General features: G+C 40.3%; 3 protein-coding genes across 4 annotated transcripts; 1 reads left to right on the plus strand and 2 right to left on the minus strand.

The window, feature by feature from the left end:
- Window positions 1-295: 295 nt before the first annotated feature.
- tmem44 (transmembrane protein 44) lies at window positions 296-7,421 on the minus strand. 2 transcript variants are annotated; one of them, XM_085246971.1, is made up of 10 exons: window positions 7,122-7,421; window positions 6,916-7,042; window positions 6,739-6,829; window positions 6,302-6,483; window positions 6,088-6,174; window positions 5,838-6,008; window positions 4,969-5,130; window positions 4,598-4,666; window positions 4,343-4,468; window positions 296-546 (listed from the first exon to the last, which is right to left on the minus strand). In XM_085246971.1, the coding sequence occupies exons 1-10, from the start codon at window positions 7,304-7,306 to the stop codon at window positions 352-354; spliced, it is 1,395 nt and encodes a 464-aa protein (XP_085103097.1). In that variant the 5' UTR covers window positions 7,307-7,421; the 3' UTR covers window positions 296-351. The 2 variants fall into 2 exon arrangements, with proteins under 2 accessions (XP_085103097.1, XP_085103096.1); XM_085246970.1 differs by having other exon boundaries at window positions 4,343-4,471.
- Window positions 7,422-7,783: 362 nt separating this feature from the next.
- On the minus strand, window positions 7,784-16,018 carry lsg1 (large 60S subunit nuclear export GTPase 1). The gene is made up of 14 exons (XM_085247544.1): window positions 15,615-16,018; window positions 14,976-15,102; window positions 14,325-14,445; window positions 14,142-14,228; window positions 13,899-13,985; window positions 13,733-13,793; window positions 13,376-13,552; window positions 12,841-13,203; window positions 12,463-12,564; window positions 12,052-12,199; window positions 11,838-11,957; window positions 11,481-11,560; window positions 10,944-11,117; window positions 7,784-9,584 (listed from the first exon to the last, which is right to left on the minus strand). Exons 1-14 carry the CDS (start codon window positions 15,711-15,713, stop codon window positions 9,405-9,407), a joined length of 1,926 nt encoding a protein of 641 aa, XP_085103670.1. The 5' UTR covers window positions 15,714-16,018; the 3' UTR covers window positions 7,784-9,404.
- Window positions 16,019-18,736: 2,718 nt separating this feature from the next.
- Window positions 18,737-22,139, plus strand: LOC146558869 (uncharacterized). Its single transcript, XM_085247926.1, has 8 exons — window positions 18,737-18,899; window positions 19,620-20,271; window positions 20,383-20,443; window positions 20,537-20,617; window positions 20,701-21,606; window positions 21,719-21,758; window positions 21,867-21,927; window positions 22,030-22,139. Exons 1-2 carry the CDS (start codon window positions 18,824-18,826, stop codon window positions 20,225-20,227), a joined length of 684 nt encoding a protein of 227 aa, XP_085104052.1. The 5' UTR covers window positions 18,737-18,823; the 3' UTR covers window positions 20,228-20,271; window positions 20,383-20,443; window positions 20,537-20,617; window positions 20,701-21,606; window positions 21,719-21,758; window positions 21,867-21,927; window positions 22,030-22,139.
- The last annotated feature ends 5,201 nt before the right edge of the window (window positions 22,140-27,340 follow it).

A 27,340-nucleotide genomic window follows, 5' to 3' on the forward strand; every position in this document is an offset into this window, starting at 1 on the left:
GTCTAGTCTGGTTCTTATCTGCTCTGCCGGCTCTTTTCCCAGTCCAGCCCCGATAACCCAGGTCGACAAGCAAAATACAGGATATGACCCAGTAACCTTGAATGGCAGCAGGGGAGTAATAGTGTTTTATTAGGGAAGGTCTTTTCTGTAAACCTTTCTAAAAGGCCGAACGTCTTCAGGAGCTTGACGTTTGTGCTTCCCTACAGTATTAGAAACAAAAAAAGGTACTCGAAATAACTAAACCAAAAACAATCAGTAATTTTTGTTGTAAAACAAGACAGATGACAGATTTATTTTTGCACTTTTATTTATTTTTTATTCACAAATTACTGCACTCAGCATGTGTGAACTTCACTTAGCTAAGCTTACAACAGAGCCACACTCTTCCGTACCAGATAGAGCTTTCTGTGCGAGTCCAGACGGGGAACGGGCGCAGATGTTAAACGGTTCGGGGTTTGTCGGCCACTCTTGCAGGGGAAACTCGTCACCCTCCTGTTGTTTTGCTGTTGCTTTGCTCCAGTGTGTATTTGCTGCTTCAAAATCCCACTAGAAAATAAGAACATGTCAAAGTAATCGTACAAAGAATTATAGCAAAGTCATATAAACAGCTAATATTCTGAGACTAATGTGTCTGCTATGCTATAAAAGCATTTGGCGATAATCACATGGCACATATGATATATTAATGCACCCTAATGTTGATTTAAAATACAAACAAAGTATGTATTGATGAATTGGGAGGCAGCTCAGAAGTGTACCATACACTAAGTTAGGGCTGGGCCATATTATACCGTTCACGATAATACCGGTATAATGTTAGGCAACGATAGGAAAATGAAATATCGCGATAGAATGGGAGTAAAACGCGCATGTGCAGTGCCTTTGTTTTCATACGCACATGGCCGGTCGTTGAGTGAAACAGATGAACCAGAATTGGTTTGTAAAAATGGTGCAACTTCAGTGATGTGGAACTGGTTTGGTGTTTGTCCGTCAGATACACAACAAAGCACTTTTTTTTTTTTTGCAGAACATGCAAGCGGCCATCGTTATTGTCGTATTTGTCGGACTAAGATGCTCTTAAATCTGGGAGTAATCTGGGTCCTAAGCTCCGTAATCTTCAGGTCAAACAAACACTGCAGCATCACTTAAAAACTGTCTAAATTCTTTCATCTTTAATAAAACGATCAGCATTGCTGCTTTACCAGGTGTAACTATAAAGTTTAACTTCCAGGCATCCATGAAAACAAAAGTTATTACATTTAACGGAGTTAGAAGTTAGCAGGAAGCTAGCGGAAGTTAGCTCGCTAGTTTCGCTAGTTACCTAAGCATGATATAGCATGTTCTGACTGAGAGATTTCTGAAAAAAAATCAAACGTACAGCTCTGCTGTCACTTCCAGCATAAATGAAGACAGGAAACTAAACAGCAGTGACGTTTGTAGGGTTACTGAAGTTGGGCTAGCTGGTATATAATGATGTGCTACGTGATCGCTAGCGACACAGCTATGTTAGCATAACATAAGCAGTGAAGCTGGAGGACGAACACTAACACTTTTCCACTTATAAAAGTTAATGTGAAGGTTCTTCATGGTTAGAGACAAATGCAATCGCATGGCAGGATGCTGTAAACGGACCAAACTTCAGTCAGGAGAACAACAGATAATCCATCCACAATACGAGGTTAGTTATTAATATACTGCAACAACATGGGAATAGAGCAGCTGCAGAGAATTCAACACTAATGAATCAATGGTACAGAAGTGGAGGAAGCAAGAAGAATGAGTTTAATAAAGTTTGATTTATCTGACTGCTTTGTTTCGCTTAATGTGCCTTATAATCCTGTGCACCTTATGGTCCGAAAAATGTGTACTGCACACTGCAGTTTAATGTTGCAAAGCACCTCTTTTTAACTTCAGTGGATATTATACATGGTTATGCTCAGGATATGTCAGCCCATTTCTACTGGAAATGCCTTTTGGTTAAACTTTCAGCAAGGAATTTGCATTTGCACTGTTACATTTTTATAAAGCTTTAATGTACATAAAAACCAGCTTCTTGTTTAAGTGAAAATAAATGGAAGGTTGTCTTTTTGCACTAGTAATGTTGTGGAGTTGTATTTTGTCTCGCATCAATTATATCGTCGGTTATATCATTATCGCAAATTTTCAAATATATATCGTGATAAATATTTTTGGCCATATCGCCCTGCTCTACACTAAGTGTTCCTTAGTTTTCTAGGGGGGCTCATCAATGGTGGTCGTGTTGGATCATGCCCCATGAGAGCGTCAACTCGACACCTACAACACAGGTCTTGTATTGTTCACACAGTGACATTCCTGGCCAGCGAGAGTCAAACAACAGACTATAAACATCTCCCAAAATAGCAGAGGGTACTGGCCCCCTATAGACAAGGCAACCATTTTGCACCACTTCCTAGGCAGACAGACCCAGCCCACTGTTGGTCTTTAATCAAAGATCCTTTACAGCAGAACAATTGGACCACATGGCAAATCTCAAACAATTCCACCCATCACTGTAGCCCTAAGCCTCAGCTCAGCCAAGAACCAGAACTCAGCAGTAATGTGCGTGAAACACAGCACAATGGAGGTTTCAAGCTGCCGGCTGAGGCGACTGTCCAATTATCAGGATCACATGTAAAGTAGGAAAAGCCACTCATTTAAATACTTCAAAAAATGCTCTGTAATCTTTGTTTTAGTTCCCAGTTTGCTTTAAGGCTGTTAGGAAGTTAGGTAACCAAATAAAAAGTAAAAGATTCACTGATAGACCTGAACTCCTCTGGAGCTCTTTGTAATCAGGATTAAACATTAGACACAAAGTCATCTTGGAAAGAATCATTCTTTGTAAGATCGAGTAAAGAGCATCAGTAAATTCCAAGTGCATCAGACAGAAACGGCCCAGCTAAACTTTAAATTGCCTCCTGTTGTCTTTGTGAAGATTAAGCTGAGTGTTCACAGCCAAACAAAGTTATACTTTGTCACATTCAGCATAAACTTACACTTTTCCAACTCGCCTTTACTTCTCGAACAAACCAACTGTGCTAAAAGGGCATTCATGTCTTTTGTTTTTTCCTGTTTGGTGAACAGTATCAACCTGCGATTGTTTGTGCTTGCACCATTTGCCTTTGTTTCTGATTAAATGACATCCTCCATAGCCTGGCTTTCTAGTAAGGGAGTTTTTATGAGCATAAAGGCCTGACAAAGAAAAAAAAACACTTGGAATTTGAATCCTCTTGCAAACTCAGACTGTGTTTTTCAAAAAAGAGAAAACTATATAAATATGAACTGTTCTCTAAAATAAGACTAGTGAAGATTTGATACTGGCTCAGCTATACACTGCAGAAAACTAAAATACAAAACACTGAGCTTGCACTCAGAAAACCACATGCACATCTCTCCATAGACTTCAACTTGTCTGTCCAATAAGAACATGCTGACTATTGTCTCCTTATAAGAACGTCTGAGGGCTGTCTTCTGACTTACTTCCCCCAAAGTCACATGTGCAAAGCACTAAGCATAGTTGCACTATTACGTCTACTTATGAATTCTTCTTACTGCATTTTCATACGCAGACAGTCAATACCATTCCTTTATAATAAAGGATCTCAATCCTAAAGTGGCACTAAAACATAGGCAGTTTTGTCAGTGCCATTCTTATTCACCATTTCCACAAGCTGACTCCAGACCCCCTGTCTTATGATAATGAGTCATGAAGTCATTACCTCTTTAGGAACTTCACCACTGCTGTTGTGCAAATGACTCAATAGCTTAAACTCATAAAAAGACTCATACTAACAGAATCAGGTCATCACAGCATTTCATGTAAGGTGGCGTTACACAAAGGGTTATGTTCATTCATATTTTTATAACAGCCATGCACACTATCCAGCATACAAACATGCTGTCACCACCTAGTGGCACTTTGGAATAACTACATATTATAGCTATCCTTTACACCAGGGGTGGGCAATTCCAGGCCCCGAGGGTTGGTGTCCTGCAGGTTTTAGATCTCACCTTGGGTCAACACACCTGAATCACATGATTAGTTCATTACCAGGCCTCTGAAGAACTGCAGGAGCTAATTTAGCCATTTAAATCAGCAGTGTTGGTTCAAGGACACATCTAAAACCTGCAGGGACACCAGCCCTCAAGGCCCGGAGTTGCCCACCCCTGCTTTACACGGTGAGAACTGACATTTGATGTATTAAGATTACCAGCTTTTTGAAAATATATCATAGCTTTAGAGAGAGGGGGAGAAATGTTTATTTAGTGATAAATTTGATTCATTTCTTAATTTAAGTGATTGTATCCAAGTAGTCCAAGTCACCTCCAGATCCGAGCTGACCGGCGAGGAGTCACAGGATGTGTCTGTGGAGCAGAAGCCGTCGGCTCTGATCGCCCCAACCCTCCTGCTGGGAGGCTCGCTTCCCACGTCTCCCCTGGGTGACGTCACCTTCTCGAGGGGCATTTTCAAAAATGAAAGCACATCTAGTATTTGAAGAATAACGGTGTGCAGTGAAGAGTTCCTATCAAACAAACTGCTGTTGTAAAAATGTAGTGTCACAACAGATTCTTTGCTTACTTTTCTCGCAGGTTGACTGTTGACATCCATGTATTGGCCCACCTCTCTCATCTTCTGGAGATTTTTTATCTTTGAAGAAAAAGAATACTATTATAGTCACACCAAGGCTTTAGTAAACAAACACTATTAGAAGAACAATGCTAATAGTGTTTGTTGCAGAACGATGCCTGCATAGTGCTACTTCCAAATAACTTAATCCACACAAGAAAGCAGTAAGTAAAAATCCAATATTATCAGTATTACAGTAAAAAGCATGTTTATTATGGAAGTCTGATTGAAAACAAGCTATTAAATTCACTCTGAGAAATCCGAGAAGCAGCCTTGCACACACAATAACAAAAAAGTGGTATGATTAAACAAAACAAGCTTACTTTTGTTTGTGCTGATGAAGGAATTTGCTCTTTTGTCTGTCTCTTCATGGCAGTGTTATTCTTTGCAGGGCGCCGTGAACCACCTAAAAGGCGCTCTGTATCTGCAAAAAGTCTCATAGCCTTCTTGCTGGAGCCTCTCTTGCACCAATGAGTAATTACAATCTGACATGACAGGTTAAAGGTCAACAAACCACACCACAGCATGACTGGCACAGACTCAAGCAAATCACCTAGATCTAGATGTAATGGACAGTAGCCCCGGTTTTAGTGAGAATCCACACTCACCATCAATTTTGTTAGGTACACATGTTCAGCCACTTGTTATTGGAAGTATCTAATCAACCAATCACAGCAGCAACTTCATGCATTTACACATGGTCAAAATGACCTGCTGAAGTTCAGACTGAGCATCAGGATGGGAAAGGAAGGCGATTTAAGTCACTTTGAATGTGGCATGGTTGGTGCCAGATGGGGTGGTCTGAGTATTTCAGAAACTGCTGATCTACCAGGAGTTTCCCAAACATTCTGGTTTACAGAGAATGGTCAGAGAAATAAACAGTGACTCAAATAACAGTCAGTTGTCACAGTCTAGGCAAGCAGAAGAGGATCTCTGAATGCACAGTAGCTTTGGAATGTGGTGGAACAAAAGCTTCACATCATGGATGTAGGGCTGACAACTCTGCAGTAACTGTGTGATGCAATCACATCAATATGGACTCAAACGTCTGAGGAATGTTTCCAGCACCTTGTCGAATCTATGACACAAAGCTCTGAAGGCAAAATGAGGCCCGACCCCATACTAGCAAAGTGAGTTGTGAATCTCTACACAGTTTGAGTGATGCGTGGTCACACTTACTGTGTAAGGATACAAGAAGGTCTAGAGTCACACAGCCTGCTGATGACAGAAGCCATGGCATCGCTCTCATAAGAAATCTAAACTGAGTGTCACAGAGGAGTATGGCTGCAGTGTAGAGGGCACCAGCCAGTGAGCACAACAGTCCAGAGAAAATGGCAGTGTGGGTCACTTTATGTCCATTGCACTAAAAGGAAGAATACAAATAACACTAGGAACTTTATTAGAACAGTAACATGATTTTAAGTGAATGGTTTGTCACTTACTACTCTGCAGAGTTTGGGGATCCTGGAGGTACAGGCTATGACAAAAGACAGCAGCCCCAGTAGGTAACCCACGATTTCAGTGTTGTCCTACAGACAGACGGTTTTACGATGCAGCAGAAGGACATTTAGAGTAGCTGCAAAATGGCAATTCAAAAACAACAAAACAACCCAGGTGACAGCACTCATACACATGTGTCTGTTTGTGTAACCACACCATTGAAGAACTCCAGCTGGAGACTTGAAGGACAACATGCAGCAGCGTCCTCCCTTTGACGGGCTGCAGTGCTGAAGTATGGGAGACCCTGGACTTCAGAAAACCTCCTGCAACTACCATCAAGACACACACTGCTAGGAGATGCTGTCTCCTCCTCCTCTTCATCATCCTCAGCCTTTTTTCTGAGAGAGAACACCAGAGAGGACGGTTACAGTTAGAAAGCATTTCAATAGGTCCCCTGTTCATTTGTATGGTTATCTGTAGCGCCTCTCTGATAATTGTACCTACTGTTTTGCCAAAAGGGTTTGGTCGGCTGGATGACAATATTTAAACACCTGTGCTACCTTGCTGCTGCACTTTGAATAATGCACAATTGCTAAATTGTTTGGGAATGATAAGGTTTGCATTATTAAGATAAGGAATTTTCTTAATCATACCTGCTTTCGAATTCCAACACAGGAACACTGGAAAGCACCACAAAATACAGTTCACAAAATCCACAGCGGCAGCAAAAGCACCCATTAAAATCTGCAGAGAGGGCAGCGATAAGGAGTTACGGTATTTTAATGCATAAATAGAGTGAAAATACTTGGTTACACGTAGAACTGTGTTACCTGTATATGCAGCTGCCTGGACAGGATGGCTCCAGTTGTACTGCACAGGTTACCGATGAAGCAGTAGAAGAAAACCGCGGTTTCTCCCGGATTTTCTCCCCGAATTTTGCACCTCTGATACACGAACCTTCACAGTTACCACAGGTCAATGTTAGATATGTATTAAATGAATGGGGCCGGTGGGTGATTAATGATAATCTACTTACAGGAGACATGATAGCAGCAAAAGCAGCGCAGAAAGAAAGGTGAGACCAACAGGGACGCAAAGTGTGTCTGCGTCACGGGACAAACAGGTGTTAACTGAATCCACGCAAAAATCAACCAAACTAGTCAGGAAATAGTCTGATCGTTCCCCGACTTGACCATCCGCGATGTGCGCACTTTTCTTCATTTTAAGCGCAAATGCTCAGCGACAATCCGCAGAACCGATCAGAAACTGAGCCATGCTCCTAGTGCACATTTGACTTCTTGCTCATCAAAAGCACAGCGGCAGCTCTCCAAACGGCCCGCACGCGGCAGGGAGGGGCTTACCTGTGCCACCTGTCATTATGGAAATACGTTCAAAGGCACAAGTGAAAATGTGGATTTTACGCTCTTTCTGTGTTTAGAGATGCCAAAAAATAAATCATCATCCATTTATTTAAAGAGGCGCGTTCATTTGTAGCTACGATCAGGAGCATTGCGTGTACCTTAGTCCGTTTCAGGAATCTTACGCTTGATCACAGTGACCGCTTGCCAAAAAACGACTACAAATTGTTGTCAATGAGTTGTTGGGCTATGACCTGTCAAGCATATCTCTCATGAATGATAACAAGTGATTTTGAGCCACAAAGCACGTTCCTGTCACAAATGTAGAAGCTGCAGTCAGTTTTTGGCAAATTGACTTTTATATATATCCTTTATTTATCCAAGTCTCAGCAGAAATCTCAACAAATATCACATACAGCTGTTCTTTCAATACATTTAAAGTGGTCAAAAAGGATTGGATCGATTATAATTTAGAACACAGATTAGCTACAATAACAGAGTCATAAAAATACTCGAAAAACAGCTAATGTCTTTGCTTTAGACATAAACCCTTCATAAATCAGGCTGGTTTCAGTCTATCTACCAATATAAGCAAAGACATTAGACATAAAAAAACAGAAGCATCAGAAATCACTGCCACAGGTCAGGGGTGTTTGCGATTATTTATTGTATATTATTAATTTGACACTCATGGGAGTTCCCACTTGTTCCCAGGTTTACAACATTTTGTAGCTTGTAGCTATTCTGTGATGGTAAGAAAATCAACTCCAAATTTATTATCTGGTTGATAAATACTCAGTAAGAATTAGAAATGCTCTCAGATTCTTAGACACCTACAACCCTCATGTACTTCTTTAACCTCCTAGGACCTGGCGTCCACATATGTGGACATCACATTATATATATTATAGGGGTGGCTATAGCTCAGGCAGCTGGCTCCCCCAGTTTGCATGCCAAATATCCTTGGGCAAGATACTAACCCCTACTTGCTCTACGATGCATCCATCGGAGTATGAATGTGTATGAATGATAGTTACAAAGCACTCCCTGTATAGATAATAGTGCTCGTGTGAATGGGTGTATGGGGTTAATGTGGCGTGTTGTAGAGTGCTTTGAGTACTCCAGGAGAAAAGCGCTATATAAGAACCAGTCCATTTTACATTTTGGGTTGTCTAGACCAAAATACCAAATTTTGCTCTACAAGGGCCTGATATCCACTTACGAGGATGTTATACTGCCTCTGTTTCATTGAAATTTAAAGCCAATGTCCTCATGAGTGGATCTCATTTTTCTCAGAAACAAAAATCTGACACAAAAAAATAAAAATCACATCATTCTTTGTTTTTACATTCATCAGGTCCCAATCAGCCCAAAGTGCAAGGAGAAATTAAAAATGCATCCCATGAAGGAGTTCGGGTAGTTTAACTTATTCAGATTACAAAACTTGCTATTTCATAGTCTTCTATTACAAATACAAAATATTGTATTTACACTGAAGCATTAAGTAATATATTGTTATGGAAATATGACAAAAAAGTGTCACACCAACATGAAAGCACGTGTTTATTCTACGTAACCCGGTTAAGTTACAAAGAGCATTGCTTTAAATGTATAAAAGTCAACATACAGTATTTTAACTGATTCATAGAGACTTTATGTGTCCTCCTTCAATACAATTTTGGCTGTTGAATCGATTGGTTGCTCTTTAACTGGTGATCAGCCTGACGGAGTGCACTGCACCATTTTGTTAAAACCAGAGCCGACAGATTATGCACCTCATTAGTTAATGTCATGACGGCCTGACTTTTCCACACTCACAGGATTAAAGGGGGCCTTCATCTTTACAAAGCACTCAGAATTGATTCCCTTGGAATCACACATGAACCGTGCTTCAGGGTTTTTCCTAAAGTACAGTTCACAGATCTAAGTTGCTCAAATTAACTTAGATTTTCTGATCATAATCAGGCATCCAGATGCTTAGTAATCCGCCGTACTTTCTCCTTCTTGTTCCTGTTGCCGTGTTTTTTCCAGGGTTTGCCCACTGCCATCTCTGATTCAGCTTTGCCTGGACCCACAGGTCCACTGCCTGGTTTGTAGCCCATCACAGACTGAATTCCTTTGGAGAGTGCCCGCACGTTCTCCTAAACAGAGGTTCATCATCAACAAAAAGAAAAAATCATTTAACTTCATAATAAACTGCTCCTCTGCTGCAGACACACTTTATATTACCAAAAGTGTTCACTCGTCTGCCTTCACACTCATGTGAACTTGACTGACATCCCATTTTTAATCCATAGAGTTTGATATGATGTCCATCCAACCCTTGCAGCTATAACGGCTTCAAGTCTTGTGGGAAGATTTTCCAAAAAGGTTTAGGTGTGTTTATGGGAATTTTTGACCATTCTTCCAGAAGTGGATTTGTGAGATTACCACTGAGCTGCTGTCATTCCCAGTGGCTTCCACATTGTTATAATACCACTAAGGCTACGTTCACACTACAGGCGAAAGCGCATCAAATCCGATTTTTTTGACCCTATGCAACCCATATCTGATCATGGTGTGACAGTGTGAAAGGCTCAAATCCGATATTTTCAAATCCGATCTGGGTCATTTTCATATGTGGTACTGAATCCGATACATATCCGATGTTTTAGAAAGCGACTGCTGTTTGAACGGTCATGTCGCATTAAATCCGTCTTTTACGTCACTGACACAAGACAGACGCCAAATATCAGCGCCGGAGAAGCGCCGGAGAAGACATCGCGAACGCTTCCTGGCCATCCAGCGTAGATGTCAGTGAAACTGTTGGGAAGACAACGTTGGAGAAACGTGAACATTTTATTTGTACTGTATAATCTGCAGATTCTGACAGAAATCTGCAGCTATCCTTTGAAGCACCGCTCCTCTAAAACAGCAATAAGCATAATTATTCGGTTATTTACATTATTATGTAAATAACAAAATAACTTAAAGCAAAAATTGGGAAACGTGAAGTCTGAAGTCTTTATATTAAGGGCCATCAGTCAAACAATATTGTTTGCTCTGGGTCTAAACAGAGCGCCTTGTGTGTGACGTCTTCTTTTGCACATGCGGCCGCTTTGGTTCACACTAGAGCGCATTTGCTGTCGCATTTTATTTGTAGTGTGAACAAGCAGACAAAAAAATCGGCTTTGATCAAAAAAAATCGGAATTGAGCAATAAGACCTGCAGTGTGAATGTAGCCTAAGAGTTAAGTGTGGAATATTTATTAGTGAGGAAATTTCACAACTAGCATTCGATCCCTGGAATTCACTGAGCTCCTGAGAGCATCCCATTCTTCCACAAATGTTTGTTGATGCAGTCCGCGTGACTAGGCGCTTGATTTTACACACCTGTGGGCCTGGAAGTGATTGAAACACCTGAATTCAACGATTGGGATGGGTGACAGAACACGTCTGGTAATATAGCTTATATTACAACATCTACTGACCAAAAATAAGAGATCAGCAGGAATAATTTACCTGATGGAAAAAGTTCTTGTCAACCACGTTTTCGATTCTCTTAATTTTGTGTTGTCTGTTCATTACTGTGGAGAGGTCACTGCTGTCTGAGTCTCTCTTCTCAAACTTTTTGTGCTGCGGCTGGAAGTCTTCAGGTTTTATATGTGGAGGGGGATGGCAGTGCAGAAGCTTGCCCTGTAAGGAAAAGAGCTATCTTAGGCAAAGGACGTTGTAAACATGATGCATAACGTTACAAGAGAACAGCTACACCTTACAAAAGACTGAAGACCTCCACAGTCTGCTTAAACACATAGCCGAACCACAGATGTGCTACAGCTACACTGTTTAACGCTGCAGGTGACAGAGCTGAGCCAAGATGAAAATAACTTATTTATCTCTCCTAGAATTTTCATCTGTTTTTTCCTCCCACTTTGTTAGGCTAAACATTTCATTAATGACCCACACTCACTCAACCACAGTCCAAAATTAAAACGTAAACACAAGCAACATAACTGTGTGTTTTTTCCAACCCACAACAGTTTGCAGTTGTGAACTTACGCTCACATAATCCTTCAGGACGTAACGGGCCGATCTGGACTGATCGGGCTGGCCGTGCGACGTCATGAAACCTCTCATATCTGAAACAGACAAAAAAGAAAAGGCTATGTTATAAAACAAAGAAATTACATCAAGGGGAAAGACAGCTAGCAGCATCTAAGGGTGCCACAGTGAGGTGACAGTATCACAATTTGAGCTAGGGACCTCTGATCAAGGAGGAACACAATACATAAAATTAAATCTATAAAATAGTTTTTTTTAAAGAATCTAAGATGGTTTACTCTCTCGAGTTGTACATATTTCACCTATTGTTAATCTATTCTATCCAGACTCATGATAAATGTCTATTAGCCTCACATCCATACGCCATCAGCAGCTCTTCCGCAGTGGGCGGTCTGTCAGGGTCTTCATCTTCCCGCGGTCTGATAATATTGATGCCATAGGTGCCTTCTAACACGTGCCGAGGGATCGTCTGACATATGTGACCAATCTGTTAAGAACTACGTGTCGTAAGCATCAGAATCAATTATAAAGCAGAACAGGCAGAGTCTAGCTTTCTGTCATGTAAAGGATATGAGTGAGATCGCAGGTACGTGGTCTCTCATCTGGTCTATGGGCAGAATCCCAGAGCAGATCATCTCAGCTTTGGTAGAAACGAAGGAGGGCATGACCAGTCCTGGGCAGTCACAGAGACACAGGCCTGGCTCCACATATAACGTCTGTCATAAATGTCAAAAACAAAAACACACAAAAAACACCATCATAATCATCCATCCATCCTTTTTCAGGGGCGCGGGGGGGGGGGGGGGGGGGGGGGGGCTGGAGCCTATCCCAGCTGTGTTAGGGCGAGAGGCAGGGTACACCCTGGACAGGTCGCCAGTCTGTCGCAGGTCTAACATCATTATTATAATAATTATCATTATTATTATTAAGCTTCTTGCTGGTGGAATCCCTAACCTGCATTTGAGCAGTAAGTACCTACCTGAAAGTGTTTAGTGTGTCCAGGAGTGGCTGAGACAGAAACCTTCTTGTTCCTCAGAATAGTGTTGATGGTTGAACTCTTTCCCACATTAGGATACCCGACCTGTTGGTTCCACCACATAATGAACATTTAATTGCTTTAAAATAACTCATACTGAGGAAAGTGTGGAGCTTCTTCCCCGACTATGAATCCAATTAAAATGTTTCCTGTTCCTACGATTCTAGTAAAGCATTAAAAAGCACTCCTGGTGAATTCTGCAAAGTGGTTCAAATGCTCATACTAAATATAAATATACAACTCGATCCCAAAATTCAAAGGCGGTGTGGCTACAGCATGCAATTTACGCTAGACTGACAGATAGATGGTCCTTTTACTCACCAGTCCCACTGTCAGCTGCCCTTCTTTAACCCTGGAGCTGTTGTGAACAGCCTTGAACATTTCCAGCAGCTCATCCTTGCGCAGCAGACGGCTGGAGTTGTGGAAAGATGCATCAGATGAACCAGCAGTCTCTCCCTCTGCTTCTTCCTCGCCTTCTGAACAGGTCTTCCAGTCCTCCTCATCTACGCTTACCTCTTCCTGCTCTTCCTCTATGTCACTCTGTTCTCCCCCGTTGTCCTCATCCTCCTTATTCTTTACCTCTTCCTCTCCATCTGCACCTTTCTGACTCACATCTTCTTTAATTTTCCATCCTCCTTCTTCTGGATCACTCTCTTCACACTCTGGATCGGCCACCTCCATGCCCTGTGAGGGGACAAGTTTCTGCACTATTTTTCACTGGGATTAAAGACGGCAGGATGACGCCAAAAGGTGACTTTTTCTTCAGTACAATAAATTATCTGTTCCCTAAAAAAAAATGCAAATGCATCACAGTTCAGAGAAGAGAGAAAAGTTCATCAAGCCTCCGCGCTCTCACCTTTTCCTCTGCATCCAGCCTGTTGCCTTCAGCCAGAGCAGACCAGAAAACTGCCCTCAGCCCCTCTTTCTCAAAGTATTTGGCCCAGACTCGCCTCTGCTCCCTGGTCAGTAGATCAGCTTTGTTCACCAGAAGCATGTTCACCTTATGCTCTGTAACTTCTTTAACATAGGACTCCTGGTGCCACACAACCAGAGAATTATTACAATCACTGGAGTACAGTTTAAACGTACGTAATGATGGATACAAGCAAATGTTGACAGATGAAATATGCAAAATGATTAAACAAAGTGCAATTATTTTCATATATGAAACCAGATTTCTATCATCTGTCCACTATTGAAACAAAGCACTTACAAGGTCCAGACATCTGAACAGCAAAGGATTTCTGGCATCAACAATTTGAACAACGACGTCACTAAAATAAGAAAAAATAAATATTTGTTTTTTTTTTCCCCCTCAGCATCACATAATGAGAACAGATTCCTCAGGAAATGTGATATGCTGTTGATTTGGGTTCTACCTCCTCTCAATCACTCTCCACAGCTGTCTCCAAAATTCAAGGTTTCTCTCAAACGGGGTGAGAATTAACTTCTGCTCCTCTTCCAGCCTTTGAAGAGAACACTTGTAATTAGATTACAGGCAACAATAATCCAGCACAAATGTATCATAAGTCATTAATTAGAAAATTTTGAATGGTTATCCCTGCATTTCACTACTGATTCTTAACACCAAAAGTGACTCAGAGTACAGAAAAGCTGCATACTGTGCAAGTGCTCGTCTCCACTCCAAGAAGCTGTCTTTCTCTGTCTGTTGAAGCTCGTCTGGACTGGTGCTTTCATCCCAGTGGGGTCTTATAACAAGGAAATACACAACAGATCTTATCAATGCAACATATTATTTATACGTTAGACAAATTAACCTGTAAAAACATGTCGACTCAAATCACCGTCTCGGAATTCTGAGGAAATGTTTGTTGTCTTCGTGCAGCTTCATCAGTTCGCTTTTCTCCTCAGCTGTTAATAAGCCCGCTCGAGCTTCTGCCGGCACAAACTTGATATTGAGCTTCTCTAAGAAAACACAGAAATGAATGAAAGTGATTAGATTAACAAACAGAATCAAAAAGGCAGATCTACAGTGGAGATCACATAATATTTAAGACAAAAAATACTTAAAAACACAGGAAGAATTACTTCTGTTAGGTTTATACACGTAAATATTGTGGACTAAAATTCGATGTGGAAGGCTCATTCCCAGTTATCGCAAACACTCGATTGCAGTTGTTGCTACCCAAGGACAACCAGTTGCTAGGTTTATGGGGACAATTACTTTTCCACATAGAACCAGGCAGCTTTGATTTGTCTTTTTCCCTTAGTAAATGATGTAATCATTGAACAATTATCTTTGTCTAATTTATCATTTAATTTGTTGATGTCCTGAAATGTGCAAGTGTGACAATTATTCAAAAAAATAAGAATTCAGAAATGGGACAAATACTTTTTCAGAGCACTGTAGTTTCCCATGTTTAATAAGTAAAAAAAAGAAACATACCTACAATTCACCTGAAAACTAAACATGAGTGAATCAAATTGTTATTTACCTGCAACAAACTCTGTTCCTGCCAGTTCAGCTGTGGCCAGAAAGTCATCCATGGAACTTTGTTCTGTCACTGACTGCAGGTTCAGCCGCCCCCAGTCGTAGCCATCATTCAGTTCACTGGTGTGGAGCTGAAAATATAAAGAAAAAACAATGACAACAAACTTTAATTAGCTTGACCAGCAGTAAGTGCATGTGAAAAAGCGTCGAGATTAAACAAAGCAGCTGTGACTGGAACATCATCGCCAAATAGCGGATCATTTTCACATCCTTGCATCCAAACCACCCTTTGACTTGTTCTAAAAATAGTTGAGATTTTGTTAAAACAATTTCCCAGAAAAGTTTATCCCCATTACAAACGTACCCCAGTCATTCATTTATTTACGTAATAGTCCTTGCGCATTAGTTCGTTTGCTCTAAAACAACAGCATCAGTAAATTTACATCTTGGTAAGCCCGTGTGGGGTAATCGTAACACTAATACTAACAGCTAAGTGGAATTAAAAAAGTTGAGTGGCATTTAAAAACGGGGTCACAACTGCTTAGGGGATGATACTATATCACGAAAGGTCTCATATCTATATCTGTGATTATCTGAATACGTTTAACACAAGCTTAAAAAAAAAAAAAAACCTGTGTCATACCCAAGAGTCGCCCCTTTTGTTTCCCCGGCCTGCCTGGAGCCTCTCCTTGATCAGAGCTCTGCCCAGCACGGCTCCTCCGCCCGCCTTCTTCTTGCCCATAATATCCTCCGATGCTGTCACTTCACAAAACACAGGAGGAATACAAAACTGAAGAATACTGCGGCCAGCCACTCGCTTCAGAGACCCATGTGCACTACCTACAGCCTTGTTGTCGTAAAAACCGGAGATGGAACAAACCAAACGATTAACATATCCGGACAATTAAATTGGTGTTGGACTTTAGAAGTCATGTTATTTTATAAAAAGCTACCCTTTATATTCTTTATACTGTTAATAAAATAAACTCTAAAACAGTAACATACATTATCTTATAATTTATCTTATCTGATAAATACAGGCGGGAGAGTAGCTGTGGTACATTCCGGTTACACGCTCAGCGGTTAAATGTGCCCTGAAGAAACACCGACAGAAACAACATGAGTTCCTCGTGTGTCACACTTGGGAGTGATCGGGATGTTAGAATTAGATCAGAAAAGAGTATATCTGTACTGTGCGATACTTCTAAAGGCAAATTGCTTTCCATACTTTGGTATCGTTCCAATACAACGTAAATGCAGTACTACACATAGTTTTACCCTATAAAGACAGCTTAAATGGGAGAAAGCAGTGTGATTTATGAGATAATTCATCATTCTGAACACATTTTAATGACCACCTTTTAATGTCAACAATAATTAGTTAATGCAAGAAAAAAAACATAACTTTCAGACTATCCTGTATTTTGAAATTGGGTGTTTTGGAGACATGGAATGTAAATGTGCATGTCTCTAAAGGACTTTGCGTCAGCATCTGTTGTTTAGATGTGTTATGGGCTATAAATAAAATGACAGTCAATACAAAAAGGTTCAGTCATTTTTCATAGTGCATGTTTGAGATATATTTTTTCATTAACAAAACCACCAACACAACACAGTTAACACAGTTCAGTGGGCTACATACTGAACTTAGAGGAGAGAAACAAAGTAACAATCATATCTCCCTAGTATTGATTAGATACCAATATCAGTGTTGGTATTGACAGTATCAATATCTGGACTGATCCTCCCACCCCTGGGGTATATGGCCCTCTCAATCTGAGCTGTCCCTCAGATCGGGGTATAGTTAGAAGGGCAAGAGTGAGATGTTTTGGACACCTCCTAAAACGGAGGGAGGATGCCAGGCACCAGCAGCAGCAGCAGCTCATAGGGGAACAAACCATCCCCTTGGTGCCTCTCAGGAAGCTGCTGAACAGACAGTGCTACTACAAACCCCTGGTGGAGCGCAGCCGGAGTGCACCAAAATTGGGCTCTATCACGGAGGACTTGGTGGGGGAGGAAGAGGAGGAGAAAGCAATGCACTTTGAGTGTGAGGACATTCTGGACACGGACAATGATTGTGGTGCCAATGGCAAACAAGAGTTGACTCAAATTATTAATGACTTGGGAGAGATGAGCATAGGAAACGACGATGTTTTCAGGGTTTTTTTTTCTGCGCTGCAGAAAATTGTAAAACTACTGTGAACTTGGTGGATCTGTCCAGATCTTTGACTGGAAACTACTTCTATGAATGAGTGGTTCAAAAATGTGTAAGTGAAAAGCTGCCACATTTCAGGTCCCAAAGTCAAACGAACACTGAGGGATCACTGAGAGCTAAAAACGGTCCAACTTCTTTCATCTTTAATAAAATAATCAGCGTTGCTGCTTTACCAGGTTTAACAATTAAGTTTAACATCCAGGCATCCATGAAAACAGAGTTTATTCTATTTAGCTGAGTTAGAGGTTAGCGGGAAGTTAGCTCGCTAGTTTCCACCTAAACATGATCATCATAATCAGTGTTACTAATTCATACACTGGTTTATCATCTAGACTTTTTGTCTCATCCAGCACCATGATCAGGTCCAGTTTTTATTTCATCTTTGATTTTTCAGCTGCTGTGCCTGAGCAGCCTCCAAGAGACCCTTTGTTGCAGTTAGTCTTTCTCCAGAAGCCATCTGGCTGCTTGATCCAGCTCTGGCTGCTGCACCGGGAAAGAGCAGTGAGGAGGTGGATTGATGAATGAAATTCATAACAAAAATTCATAATGGACTTTTTCCATTTAGAAATGATAAAAATCAGCTTTCTTTTTAATTGCTATTAACTGACAGTCAGATAACCAGCTTTTAAAAACATATTCATAAACACTTTGCAGTCAACAAAATTTGCACAGAGGTTAGATGAAATAAAAGTATCACGTGTGTTCTAGGTGTGTTTATAACTCTGTTATTGTACATATTCTGTGTTATACATCATAATCATTCCAGTCATTTTTTTTACTGTTTTAATCTTTATAAAACTGTTATTTATTTATTTATTTTTGTGATTTCTGCTGCCCTATTGGTCTGGTCTCTCTTGAAAATCTGAGAATGTGATATTCATAATAAAAGGATTTAAGTTTACTGCCAAAAAATGATTGCACTTCATAACAGAAATGTGCTAACTGGCTTGAAATAGATTGAAACTGTTATGAGATTGCTTCAGGGAGCAGACATGACACCGTCTTTTAGGTTTCGCCATCACTTTGTATTATGCGCACAACACCACCCTCCTCTGGCTTCCACATGAACTGCACCTTAAACATCAACTGTTTACAAATGTCATGACACAAACAAACGTTTCAATACCGTAAATCACTTTTTGGACTGCGATCACTTTTTGGCACAACATCGGCTCTGATAACATTTAAAGCGCACTGAAAAACTATTCTTTAATGCTAAAAACCCATTATCAATTGTAATTATTTATTTATTAATTTAAATTTCAGATATCGATCTTCATTTTTGTAAACTGGTGAATTAATGATTTTTTAAAGAATTAAAACGACAAAGTTTGGCAATATATTTTTTTTAAAAAGGATGAATAAAACAGTAAAATAAAATGAGAAATATATATATATTTTAAAAACTATGATAATTAGACGAACTTTATTTTAAATAAATAAAATTGATTTTCGGTGACACTGGGTGTCATGGTGATGATGACGTGTTTGAGTGCAGGTATAAAAGCAGGAGGAAAAAGTGGAATTCGGGTTTCACGTTTGAGCGCAAACAGGAGCTTTTTCCCACTAGTGCTGTGAAAACTCGGATTTTTCAAACTACAGCTAACGTTTGAAAATCTTCAAGAAGGATTTGCAAAATGACTTCTTCAAACTTGAGTCGCGAGATGCACCTGCTCTCCCTTTTCATTGAGGAGGTGTTAGATCAACGCTATGGTGAGTACAGCAGGCTAATATGTCAGAGTGCTAGCAAACAAATACAACTTAGATTTTTGTCTTTTATTGTTTGGAAGTAGGACTTCATGAGTGTTAACATTTAGGATGAGATGTTTCATACTTGAGTAACATCAATTTTAACATGTGCCAGTACGCTATAAAGATGGCGCCATGTTCTTTTTTAATTGCTAACGACTTAAGGCGTTGGAGGACGCTGACGTCAGCGCGCGGCCGTTTTTGCATGTAGAGGGTTTGAGTTGACATGTTTGGGCCGCTGGCGCTGAGTTATACGTGAACGTTTCATAGATTGTGAATGTGTAAAGCTGGAGAAGCTGGAGTTTTAAAAGTTCACAGAGTCGCAGGATGAGTTTGAGATTGAAACAGTGTGTGCCTGCAATAAGGAGGTGGGAGGTTTCTCACCTAAATGTAGCTGCTTTATCCTCAAAATATCGATGCTCAACTAATATGAAGATATTACTCCTTAATGTGAATGCGTATTAAAACCTCAGTGAAAATCCACGCAGCCTTACACACATGAAAACTTTTACCAGGTGAAAAATGTGAAGGCTTTCATAAACAATGAGTTCTGCTGGGCGCTTCTTACTGTTTGTGTGTGGAAGAGCTTATGATGATGTAAAGCCATGTCTGGACAATTTAAATCCAGGCTTTAATTTGTGTGATCACATGATTAACGTAGACGCACGCTTTGCTTTCTCGTAGCTGATCTGGTGAGTCCAGTCACTGCACCTCAGATGGTCGTCACTAACTTGAGGAACCGTGAACTGAGCAGGAGGCATCTGAACTCCATGCCTCACCTGGTCCTCACTCTTTACCATAACCTGGTGACTGGGTCCAAGGACTTTCCTTGCATACCTTTTAAAGGATGGTTCCACCGGGACCTGGTGACGACACCATTTGTCAATGTGAGGCAGAGCCAGAGAGAGAACACCACTCCTTCTCCTCCTACGGACTCACCAGCTGGCATGATGCTGCCGCCTGCGGGCTCCAGCTCTCATCCACGCTTCCTGACTCCAGTTCTTCCAGAGAAAGCAGATCTTGCTGTGCTGAAGGCAGATCGGAGGAACTGTGTCCGCACCCTGACTGTCGACGGCCTCCCCGTCACCAGAGTCATCTCCACTGTTTACCAAACAGAGGACACTGAGATGAAGAACCGCTGGAGAGTAACAGACTACAGCGCGGACGGCAGAGTTCTCACTTCGGTGCTCTGCCGTTTTCTAAATATGTCGGCAAAGCGTGCTAAGAGGAAGGCGGAGGAAGAGAGCAGCATCCGGAGCCCGACTCAAGCAAGGAAGCGCTTGAGATTATAATATACAGTGAAGCATGTCGAACGTCAGCAAGCCTGAACAAAGTGGTAAGTAGTAAATAGTGCTTAAGGTTGTTTCTAAAAGAATGTCCTAAAATATTTGAAAATCGTCGAGGTTTTAACTTTTATTCTTTCTTTTCTGCCTCTTGTTTCTAAAAGTCAGGCAAAAGAGTCACGCTGCAAAGAAACACCACACAGAAGATTTTCCCTCAGTAAAATGGTGAATATATTCATCTTGTTATGACGTTTGCTCACAATAACCAGGAGTGTTTCTGAAGTGATTCACTCTCATTTGGTGTTATTTGATCCAAAGACAACTGAGGGTCTTCAGAGCAGCGTGAACGGGCGTCATCTGAGAGCAAGACAGTCCTGGCGCCTTTGTGGTTCCCTCCAGGTACTCCAGCTTCATCCCACAGTCCAGAGAGATGCAGTTAGGTTGAATGTGAGTGTGAATGGTTGTCTGTTTCTCTGTGTTAGACTGACCTGTCCAGGTTATACCCCCGCCTCTGGCCCCATAACAGCTGGGATGGCTCCAATGGTTAAGCAGAAGAAATGGATGGAAGGATGATCCAAAGAGAAACATTGAAGGCCCTCTCACAAAAAAAGATAAGAACTCATTTTACACATTGTTGAAACATCCTGAAAGTTATTTGTTGTGTTTAGAAACTGGTTGAACTGTCATTAGAGTTTGTTTCGACTTGTTGTTCATTTCTTATTCGGTTCAGCTGTGTTTCTATGTGTCCTTAGTTCCCATAATCAGCCTCCTGTGTGTAAATATTGTGTCAGTCTCCCTTTGTCCCTTGTCAGAGTGTTAGTCTCCGTCCCCTCGTGTTTCCTTGCCTCAGTAGTTCTGTTTCCTACAGTTTTCCCCCAGTATAGGTTTTGGTTAGACTTTTTCAGTTCCCTTTGTCAGTCTTTGTATTTGGTATTTCCTCATCAGTCTCATCACTTTCCTCTCCAGAAAGAAAACAATAAAAAGACCTGAAGAGACGTCTATGCAAACGCTCTCATTGTGAAAGATAAGTATACATCCAACTAATCTGTGACTCTGTCACAGCTCTGATCAGCAATTCTTTCAGGTTTGTCTGTTTTGATGATGTTATTAATTGTTATTATCCTTTATCCAGTTAACTTTCAGAGAGGAGCGGAGGGAGGAGCGAAGCCAGCGTGCTCTGTAAACTGTCATTAAAAAAAAGATAAGTATATATTGATTTTATATTATTATGACAGCTCCTCCTCAGTGAACACTTCCTCTAGTTGCTGAAATCATTTACTAATTTTTTTCTTCCCATTTGTCTTTTGTTTTTCAGAGAAAACAGAGGAGCCAAGGTGACATTAAGACCTAAGACAGGACGGATTGAACCCTTTCTCGTAAAAAGATAAGTATTCACTCTGCTTTTAATCAGAATATTGATAAATATCTAAAATTCTGCTCACCTGGTTGATAAAGTTACTAAAATGATTCCCTCTTTTCTGTCATTTGTCCTTTAGAGAGAAGATGAGGAGAGTGAACGTCAGCAAGAATGAACAAAGTGGTAAGTAGTAAATAGTGTTTAAGGTTGTTTCTAAAACATCCCAAACATTAAAAAAATTGTTGAGGTTTTAACTTTTATTCTTTCTTTTCTGCCTCTTGTTTCTAAAAGTCAGGAAAAAGAGCCAAGATGAGAAGAAACTCCACACAGAAGATTTTCCCTCAGTAAAATGGTAAATACATTCATCATGTTATGACGTTTGCTCACAATAACCAGGAGTGTTTCTGAAGTGATTCACTCTCATTTGGTGTTATTTGGTGTTTGTCTTTGAAAGGAGAGGAGCAGTAACGACACTGGGAGACAAACAACAGGATGATCCAAAGAGAAACATCAAAGGCCCTCTCACCAGCTTTCATTTATTAAATTTGTCTTTACTGAACGATTTCTGGTGTGTACTTGTGTTGATACTCAGACAACAGCTCGTCTTTCTGTTTGTGCTGGAAGATTCAGGCAAACACATATTACATATATATGATTGTTATATGACACAGTCTCACATTTAGTGCTATATGATAATGATAAGGTCCAGTTTAATGGTATTGCTAGTGTCTAATGAAATGAACACGTGATTTTCAGATCCAGCAAAGTGAATATTTTTCACTGTGGATAAATTACATGGAAACGTTTAATGAGTCATCAGCTATTTCACTACAAAGATGATGTGATTAAAGGTTCTCATACATGCAGGTCAGAAGTTTTGCTCCATCCTGGATGTTAAATGCTGATCAATGTTTACACATATCTGCACATTTCTAACAGCTCATTTCACAGGTCATCAGTCTCCTGACTGCATATGCAGAGTTTTATCATCACGTGTTCATGGCAGACAAACATAATTATGAATTCTTGTTTTAGTTCCATTCAGTCACTCAACATCAGGTGTCTGCTTGTCCTGAGCTGTGAGAACTACAGTGAGTTGCTTTCCTCTTTAGCTTAGTATTAATAAACCAGGTCGTAGGTGGGCACCTGCATCAAGGAGTCAAGAAGCATATTTTATTGTTTAATGGTGAAAACAATGGATTGTTGGTCATTTGTTTAATGGAAAGACTGAAAGTGCGGCCTGGTGTTGACTTACACTTATTCAAAGTGATGAAGTACCAACAGATACTAAAAGTCACAGCCTGAAACACGTCAACTGCTTTATTATTTCTAGTTATAAATAAACTATCAGTTTATGGCCCCTGTGGCTCGATCAGGCCCTTCCGGGATGTGGAGATATTTATTATTTACTATAACTTGTGCTTATGTTGGTTTTTGCTGTGGTTTCGCTACTGTGTTTTTCTCTTTTTGCTTGTTTTTATTTTTCCAGCAGGTGATCAAACAGATTTTTAGTGTCTTCTCTCTCTGTGTCTCTCTTCTCCTATCTTTTTGCTTTCCATCTCCTTCTGTTGAGCATCTTCCCAACTTCTCTTCATCTTTCTCTTTCCCATCCCCAGTCCTGTCCGTTCTGATTGTAATAATTTCAAGGTAAAGAAAAGAAAGAAATAATAAAGAGCTAATACACTTTGACAATCAAGTGGACCAGTGTGGCAAAAGCTGAAATGATCCATTTGGGAAAATAAATCTGTTGGACTGGTAAACTAATATACTATAGTAATACGGTATGAAAAATGGCAAACATGAGAATTCTGCGTGTTTTCCTTCTTATCTGCAGATTAACAGTCCACAGGTTTGGTGCTCAGACTCTGATTTGTTCCCTGGAGATGGAGGAGAGAGAGCACAGAGGACAGCAAGGTGGAGGAGTAAAGGAGAAGGTGGTGCAGCTCAGTGTCCAATCAGGAGTGAGCATCTCTATATATGTATATAGAATATATATATTTCAAGTTTTTGTTTTGAGTTTTTGTTGTTTTTTGTTATTTAAAGCAAACACTAAAACTGTCACCCAGACCTCTGAAGATAAAGATAACTAATCATAAATAAAGGGAATGTTATGATGATGAGGACACTATCAGAGGTAGTTCAGGGAACTGTTATACTTCAGATACCAGAAAAATCGTTTTTCTTTTCTTGTTTTTTTGGCTTAACTTCATGGTAGTCAAAATGAAGAAGAGTGCTAAGTAAGTAAAAGCTGCATGGCAAAACACACACCTTCACTGCAGATGCATGCACAGAAACCAGTATTTTTTGTATCTTAAATATTAAGTAGTGTGTGTACAGTAGTCAATATAATGGGATGTGTCCTAAAGCAGCGAAAGAAGAGTTCTTACAGCATTTTGCAATATTTAGGATTTTATTGAACACTTTTACCTTTCAACATTTGTAACATTAGTGAGTAATGAAGCATTGCACAATAATCCTGTGTTTTTGATTATTTATTGTACACTACAAGTAAACAACAATAAGTTAAACATCTGTCACATCTGTCAGAAGCTTGGATACATTTACTCCTACAAGGATTTTACTCTTATGAAATGTAAAAAGAACACTGAAATTATATTTTACAGAACACTGAAATTATATTTTACAGTTTTTCACACAAACAGTTTTGCTTTGCTTACAGAAACTATAACTTTAATCTCAGCCAAACCGATTTACTCAGGAACAAATAAAATACTAAAAAAAAGCCAAACGATAACATTTTTAAGTTATCTAAGTGACCTATATATGTTTAACCTGAGTAGCGAAAGACTGCGGTGGGTTTGAAAACGATTTGCCAGGAGTCCGGTGTTCTCACAGCTCTAGTGAGCCTTGCCCCCGGCTCGCTATCGAGCTAGTGGGTAACAGACATCTCTGAAAACGTCGGAGCGCTTTTGAAAATATGTGGTGTCTTGATAAACTGAGCAGATATTTGAGGTTTACACAGTTACAGTCTCGCCTGAAAATATGTGAAACGTTTATTTTGTGACCCATAAAGAATAATAAGAGTAATATTAAAACTAACTAGCTGCCGCCATTGTTGGAAACTGAGCTGGGCTGCGCTATGAATTCTGGGACACAGCTACTTCTTCTTCTTCGGGGTTTAACGGCAGCTGGCATCCTTGTACATGCAGTGCTGCCATCTTCTGTTTCAGTCCGTTATTACACTCTTAAATCCTGCTACTTATTCCTTATGGAACGCCAGGACTGCCATAATGAATTAATTAAATACACCATTAAATAATTAATTAAATGTGTCAATAATTAATTAAAATTGGAATTAATTAATTAAATAAATAGTTATGACACATGTAATTAATTAATTATTGACACATTTAATTAATTATTTATGTATTTCACATTTTAATTAATTATTGACACATTTAATTAATTAATTATTGACACATTTAATTAATTATTTATGTATTTCACATTTTAATTAATTATTGACACATTTAATTAATTATTGACACATTTAATTAATTATTTAATGATATATTTATTTATTTCATTTTGGCAGTCCTGGCGCCTGGCTCTCGTCATGAAATAATTTTATCTGTCAGCCTCACCCATCAAACTCAGGGGGCGGGGTTAACGCTGCCATGCAGCTTCTCTAACATTTGATTGGTTGCTGTGCAAAGTAAGTCAAAACAGGTCGATCCTAGATAATCGATTGCTTGTGTAGACTTGGGGTAGCCAGGTATCCCAGAATGCAGATCAAATCACAGGCAGCAATGGTGGTGGTGTAGTTTTTCTGTCACCAGCTACACTTTTAACAGTGTTTTAGCCGCGAATGTCGCGCCGTATGTCTGGTCAGGTTGTCAACATAGAACATGTTTGCAAAAGTGCTCAGATGTTTTCAGAGATTTCACTAGCTCTGCTAACAGTTAGCATGCAGAGTGCACCGAGGGGGTTACGTTAACCGGTTTGTTTACATATTCCACTCTCCGTGTTCCACATGTTGCATTCGCAGATTCTCATTTTCACCGAACGATCGTCTCTTTCCGCCTGGTCTTGTGTCTCTGTGCTTCTGTAACATAAAGAACGAGCTGACATTTTTCTCACGAAACCAGCGATCAGCTCAACAGACCCTCAGTTTACCTGCATGCTGCATCCTCCTCATCTGTCAGCTGTTTAACACCTGCTGCTAATTCAAGAAACACGCCTACGTTTCCTGGTGATAGTCACAGTTTAACTGGGCAGCCGGTGCTCGATATAAAGCAATGTCAGCGCATTTTTCTGCACAAGATAAGTAAATATAGTGTTTTCCCCGAGCGCAGAGCTGCTGGAGCTTGTTTCCTTACAGAGCACTTTCTAGGCGAACAGCTTCATCAGCGGCTGATGTCCAATCACCGGCACACAGCTTTGAAACCTCAGCTGAGTTTTAACTCTCAGTGGTTAAAACCTGGACTTCATTCACTCAGGTTCTGTCTGTCGGGTCACGTTTACTTCGCTGTTTTATTTACAACTGAGCAAATCGGTTTGGCTGAGGTTAAAGTTACGTTTCATAACTGCATAGTTTCACAGACGTTTAATGGTTCACTGGCACATGTGTTAGACTGAACTATCATCTAAATATCATCTGTTTTTTAATAGTTATTCAACTGTATTCTAAGCACCAGCTGTCTGTTAGAATGTGATTTTTTTCTCTCTCTCTGTTGGCAGAGGTATAAAAATGCGCAGAAAAATCTGACGTGCATGGCAAACTTCACCGACGATATTTAGGGAGGAATAAACACACATCAAACATAAATGAACCATTTGCCTGTCTCCATAATTGAGAGTATTTTCTCTTCTTATTGTTACGCCCCCTAGTCTAGGCGTGTAGGGACGCACATAAGGTTGGAGGAGAGAGAGAGACAAATCCCCGCCCTGGTTCCCAAGCCAAACATCCAAACCAGTTGTGAGTAAAAAGGTGATTTTATTTAAGGAAAAGAAGCATAGCTCCAGGGTGAGCCCAGGCCAAAATAATAAACAAAACCAACTAAGTCCCACCAGAGAAAAACTAACTAAACCCTAGGAAAGAAACAGAACAAACAAATGACAGAGCTATCCCTCGCTCCCTACCCGGAAAACAGGAGAAAACGGTTCCAAAAGAAAAGGCGGCTCACCCCTTCCGCTTCAGCCCAAGAGTGCCTACGCTCTCAGCTAATGCACTAGGAGCAGCTTTCACAATTCACGCTCACACAAATACACAATAAAAATACAGGCTGGGAAAGTCAGGGTCAGGGCCGCGTCGGCTGTCAAGCTACTCGCTCGCTCGCTCCACTCTCTCTCCCTCTCCCTGTAGATCTGTCAGAGCGGCTTTTTGAAGGTAGTCACCCGCTCCATGGTCCAATCAGCCGCTCACTACTCTTCATTAGGGGAGGGACCTGGAAAGAGTCTTAAGCACAGTACAGAAACACAGAAAGAAAACAGCCCACACAGGGTCCTCATGGCCACAGCCGTAACATTATGTCAACACTCTCTCTCTCTCTTTTTTTCTTTCTTTTTTTTTTTTTTTTTTTTTGCTTTTTCGGTCATGTGATGTTTACCTATCAAAGGCTTGTTACAAACACATGAAACAACATGAAACACATGGTGCAGACTTCTGGATGTTAGAAGAAAACTAATACTGCTCATGAATGAGACTAAAGGCAGGAAGGTGTCCTTTAAAACTAAACATGTTAATAGGACCTCCCTATTTATATCATAGCTTATGATATAGCACGTGTATTTCAGTAATAGCC

Source organism: Mchenga conophoros, linkage group LG15 (genome assembly GCF_057382185.1).
Source record: "Mchenga conophoros isolate Kocher_MC1m ecotype Shallow Benthic linkage group LG15, M_conophoros_male_GT1.1, whole genome shotgun sequence".
In the NCBI taxonomy this organism is placed as follows: domain Eukaryota; kingdom Metazoa; phylum Chordata; class Actinopteri; order Cichliformes; family Cichlidae; genus Mchenga; species Mchenga conophoros.

Excerpts from the sequence above, each read along its gene's own strand:
- lsg1 (XM_085247544.1), bottom strand. The coding sequence starts at position 15,713 with ATGGGCAAGAAGAAGGCGGGCGGAGGAGCCGTGCTGGGCAGAGCTCTG. Across the intron at positions 14,446-14,975 it reads AGGAACAGAGTTTGTTGCAG|AGAAGCTCAATATCAAGTTT; the intron begins GTAAATAACAAT and ends GTGTTTTCTTAG. Across the intron at positions 9,585-10,943 it reads ACAAGAACTTTTTCCATCAG|GAGAACGTGCGGGCACTCTC; the intron begins GTAAATTATTCC and ends ACCTCTGTTTAG.
- LOC146558869 (XM_085247926.1), top strand. The coding sequence starts at position 18,824 with ATGACTTCTTCAAACTTGAGTCGCGAGATGCACCTGCTCTCCCTTTTC. Across the intron at positions 18,900-19,619 it reads GGTGTTAGATCAACGCTATG|CTGATCTGGTGAGTCCAGTC; the intron begins GTGAGTACAGCA and ends GCTTTCTCGTAG.
- tmem44 (XM_085246970.1), bottom strand. The coding sequence starts at position 7,306 with ATGAAGAAAAGTGCGCACATCGCGGATGGTCAAGTCGGGGAACGATCA. Across the intron at positions 6,175-6,301 it reads CCAGCTGGAGTTCTTCAATG|GACAACACTGAAATCGTGGG; the intron begins GTGTGGTTACAC and ends GTCTGTCTGTAG. Across the intron at positions 5,131-5,837 it reads GTGTGACTCTAGACCTTCTT|ATTGTAATTACTCATTGGTG; the intron begins GTATCCTTACAC and ends CTGTCATGTCAG.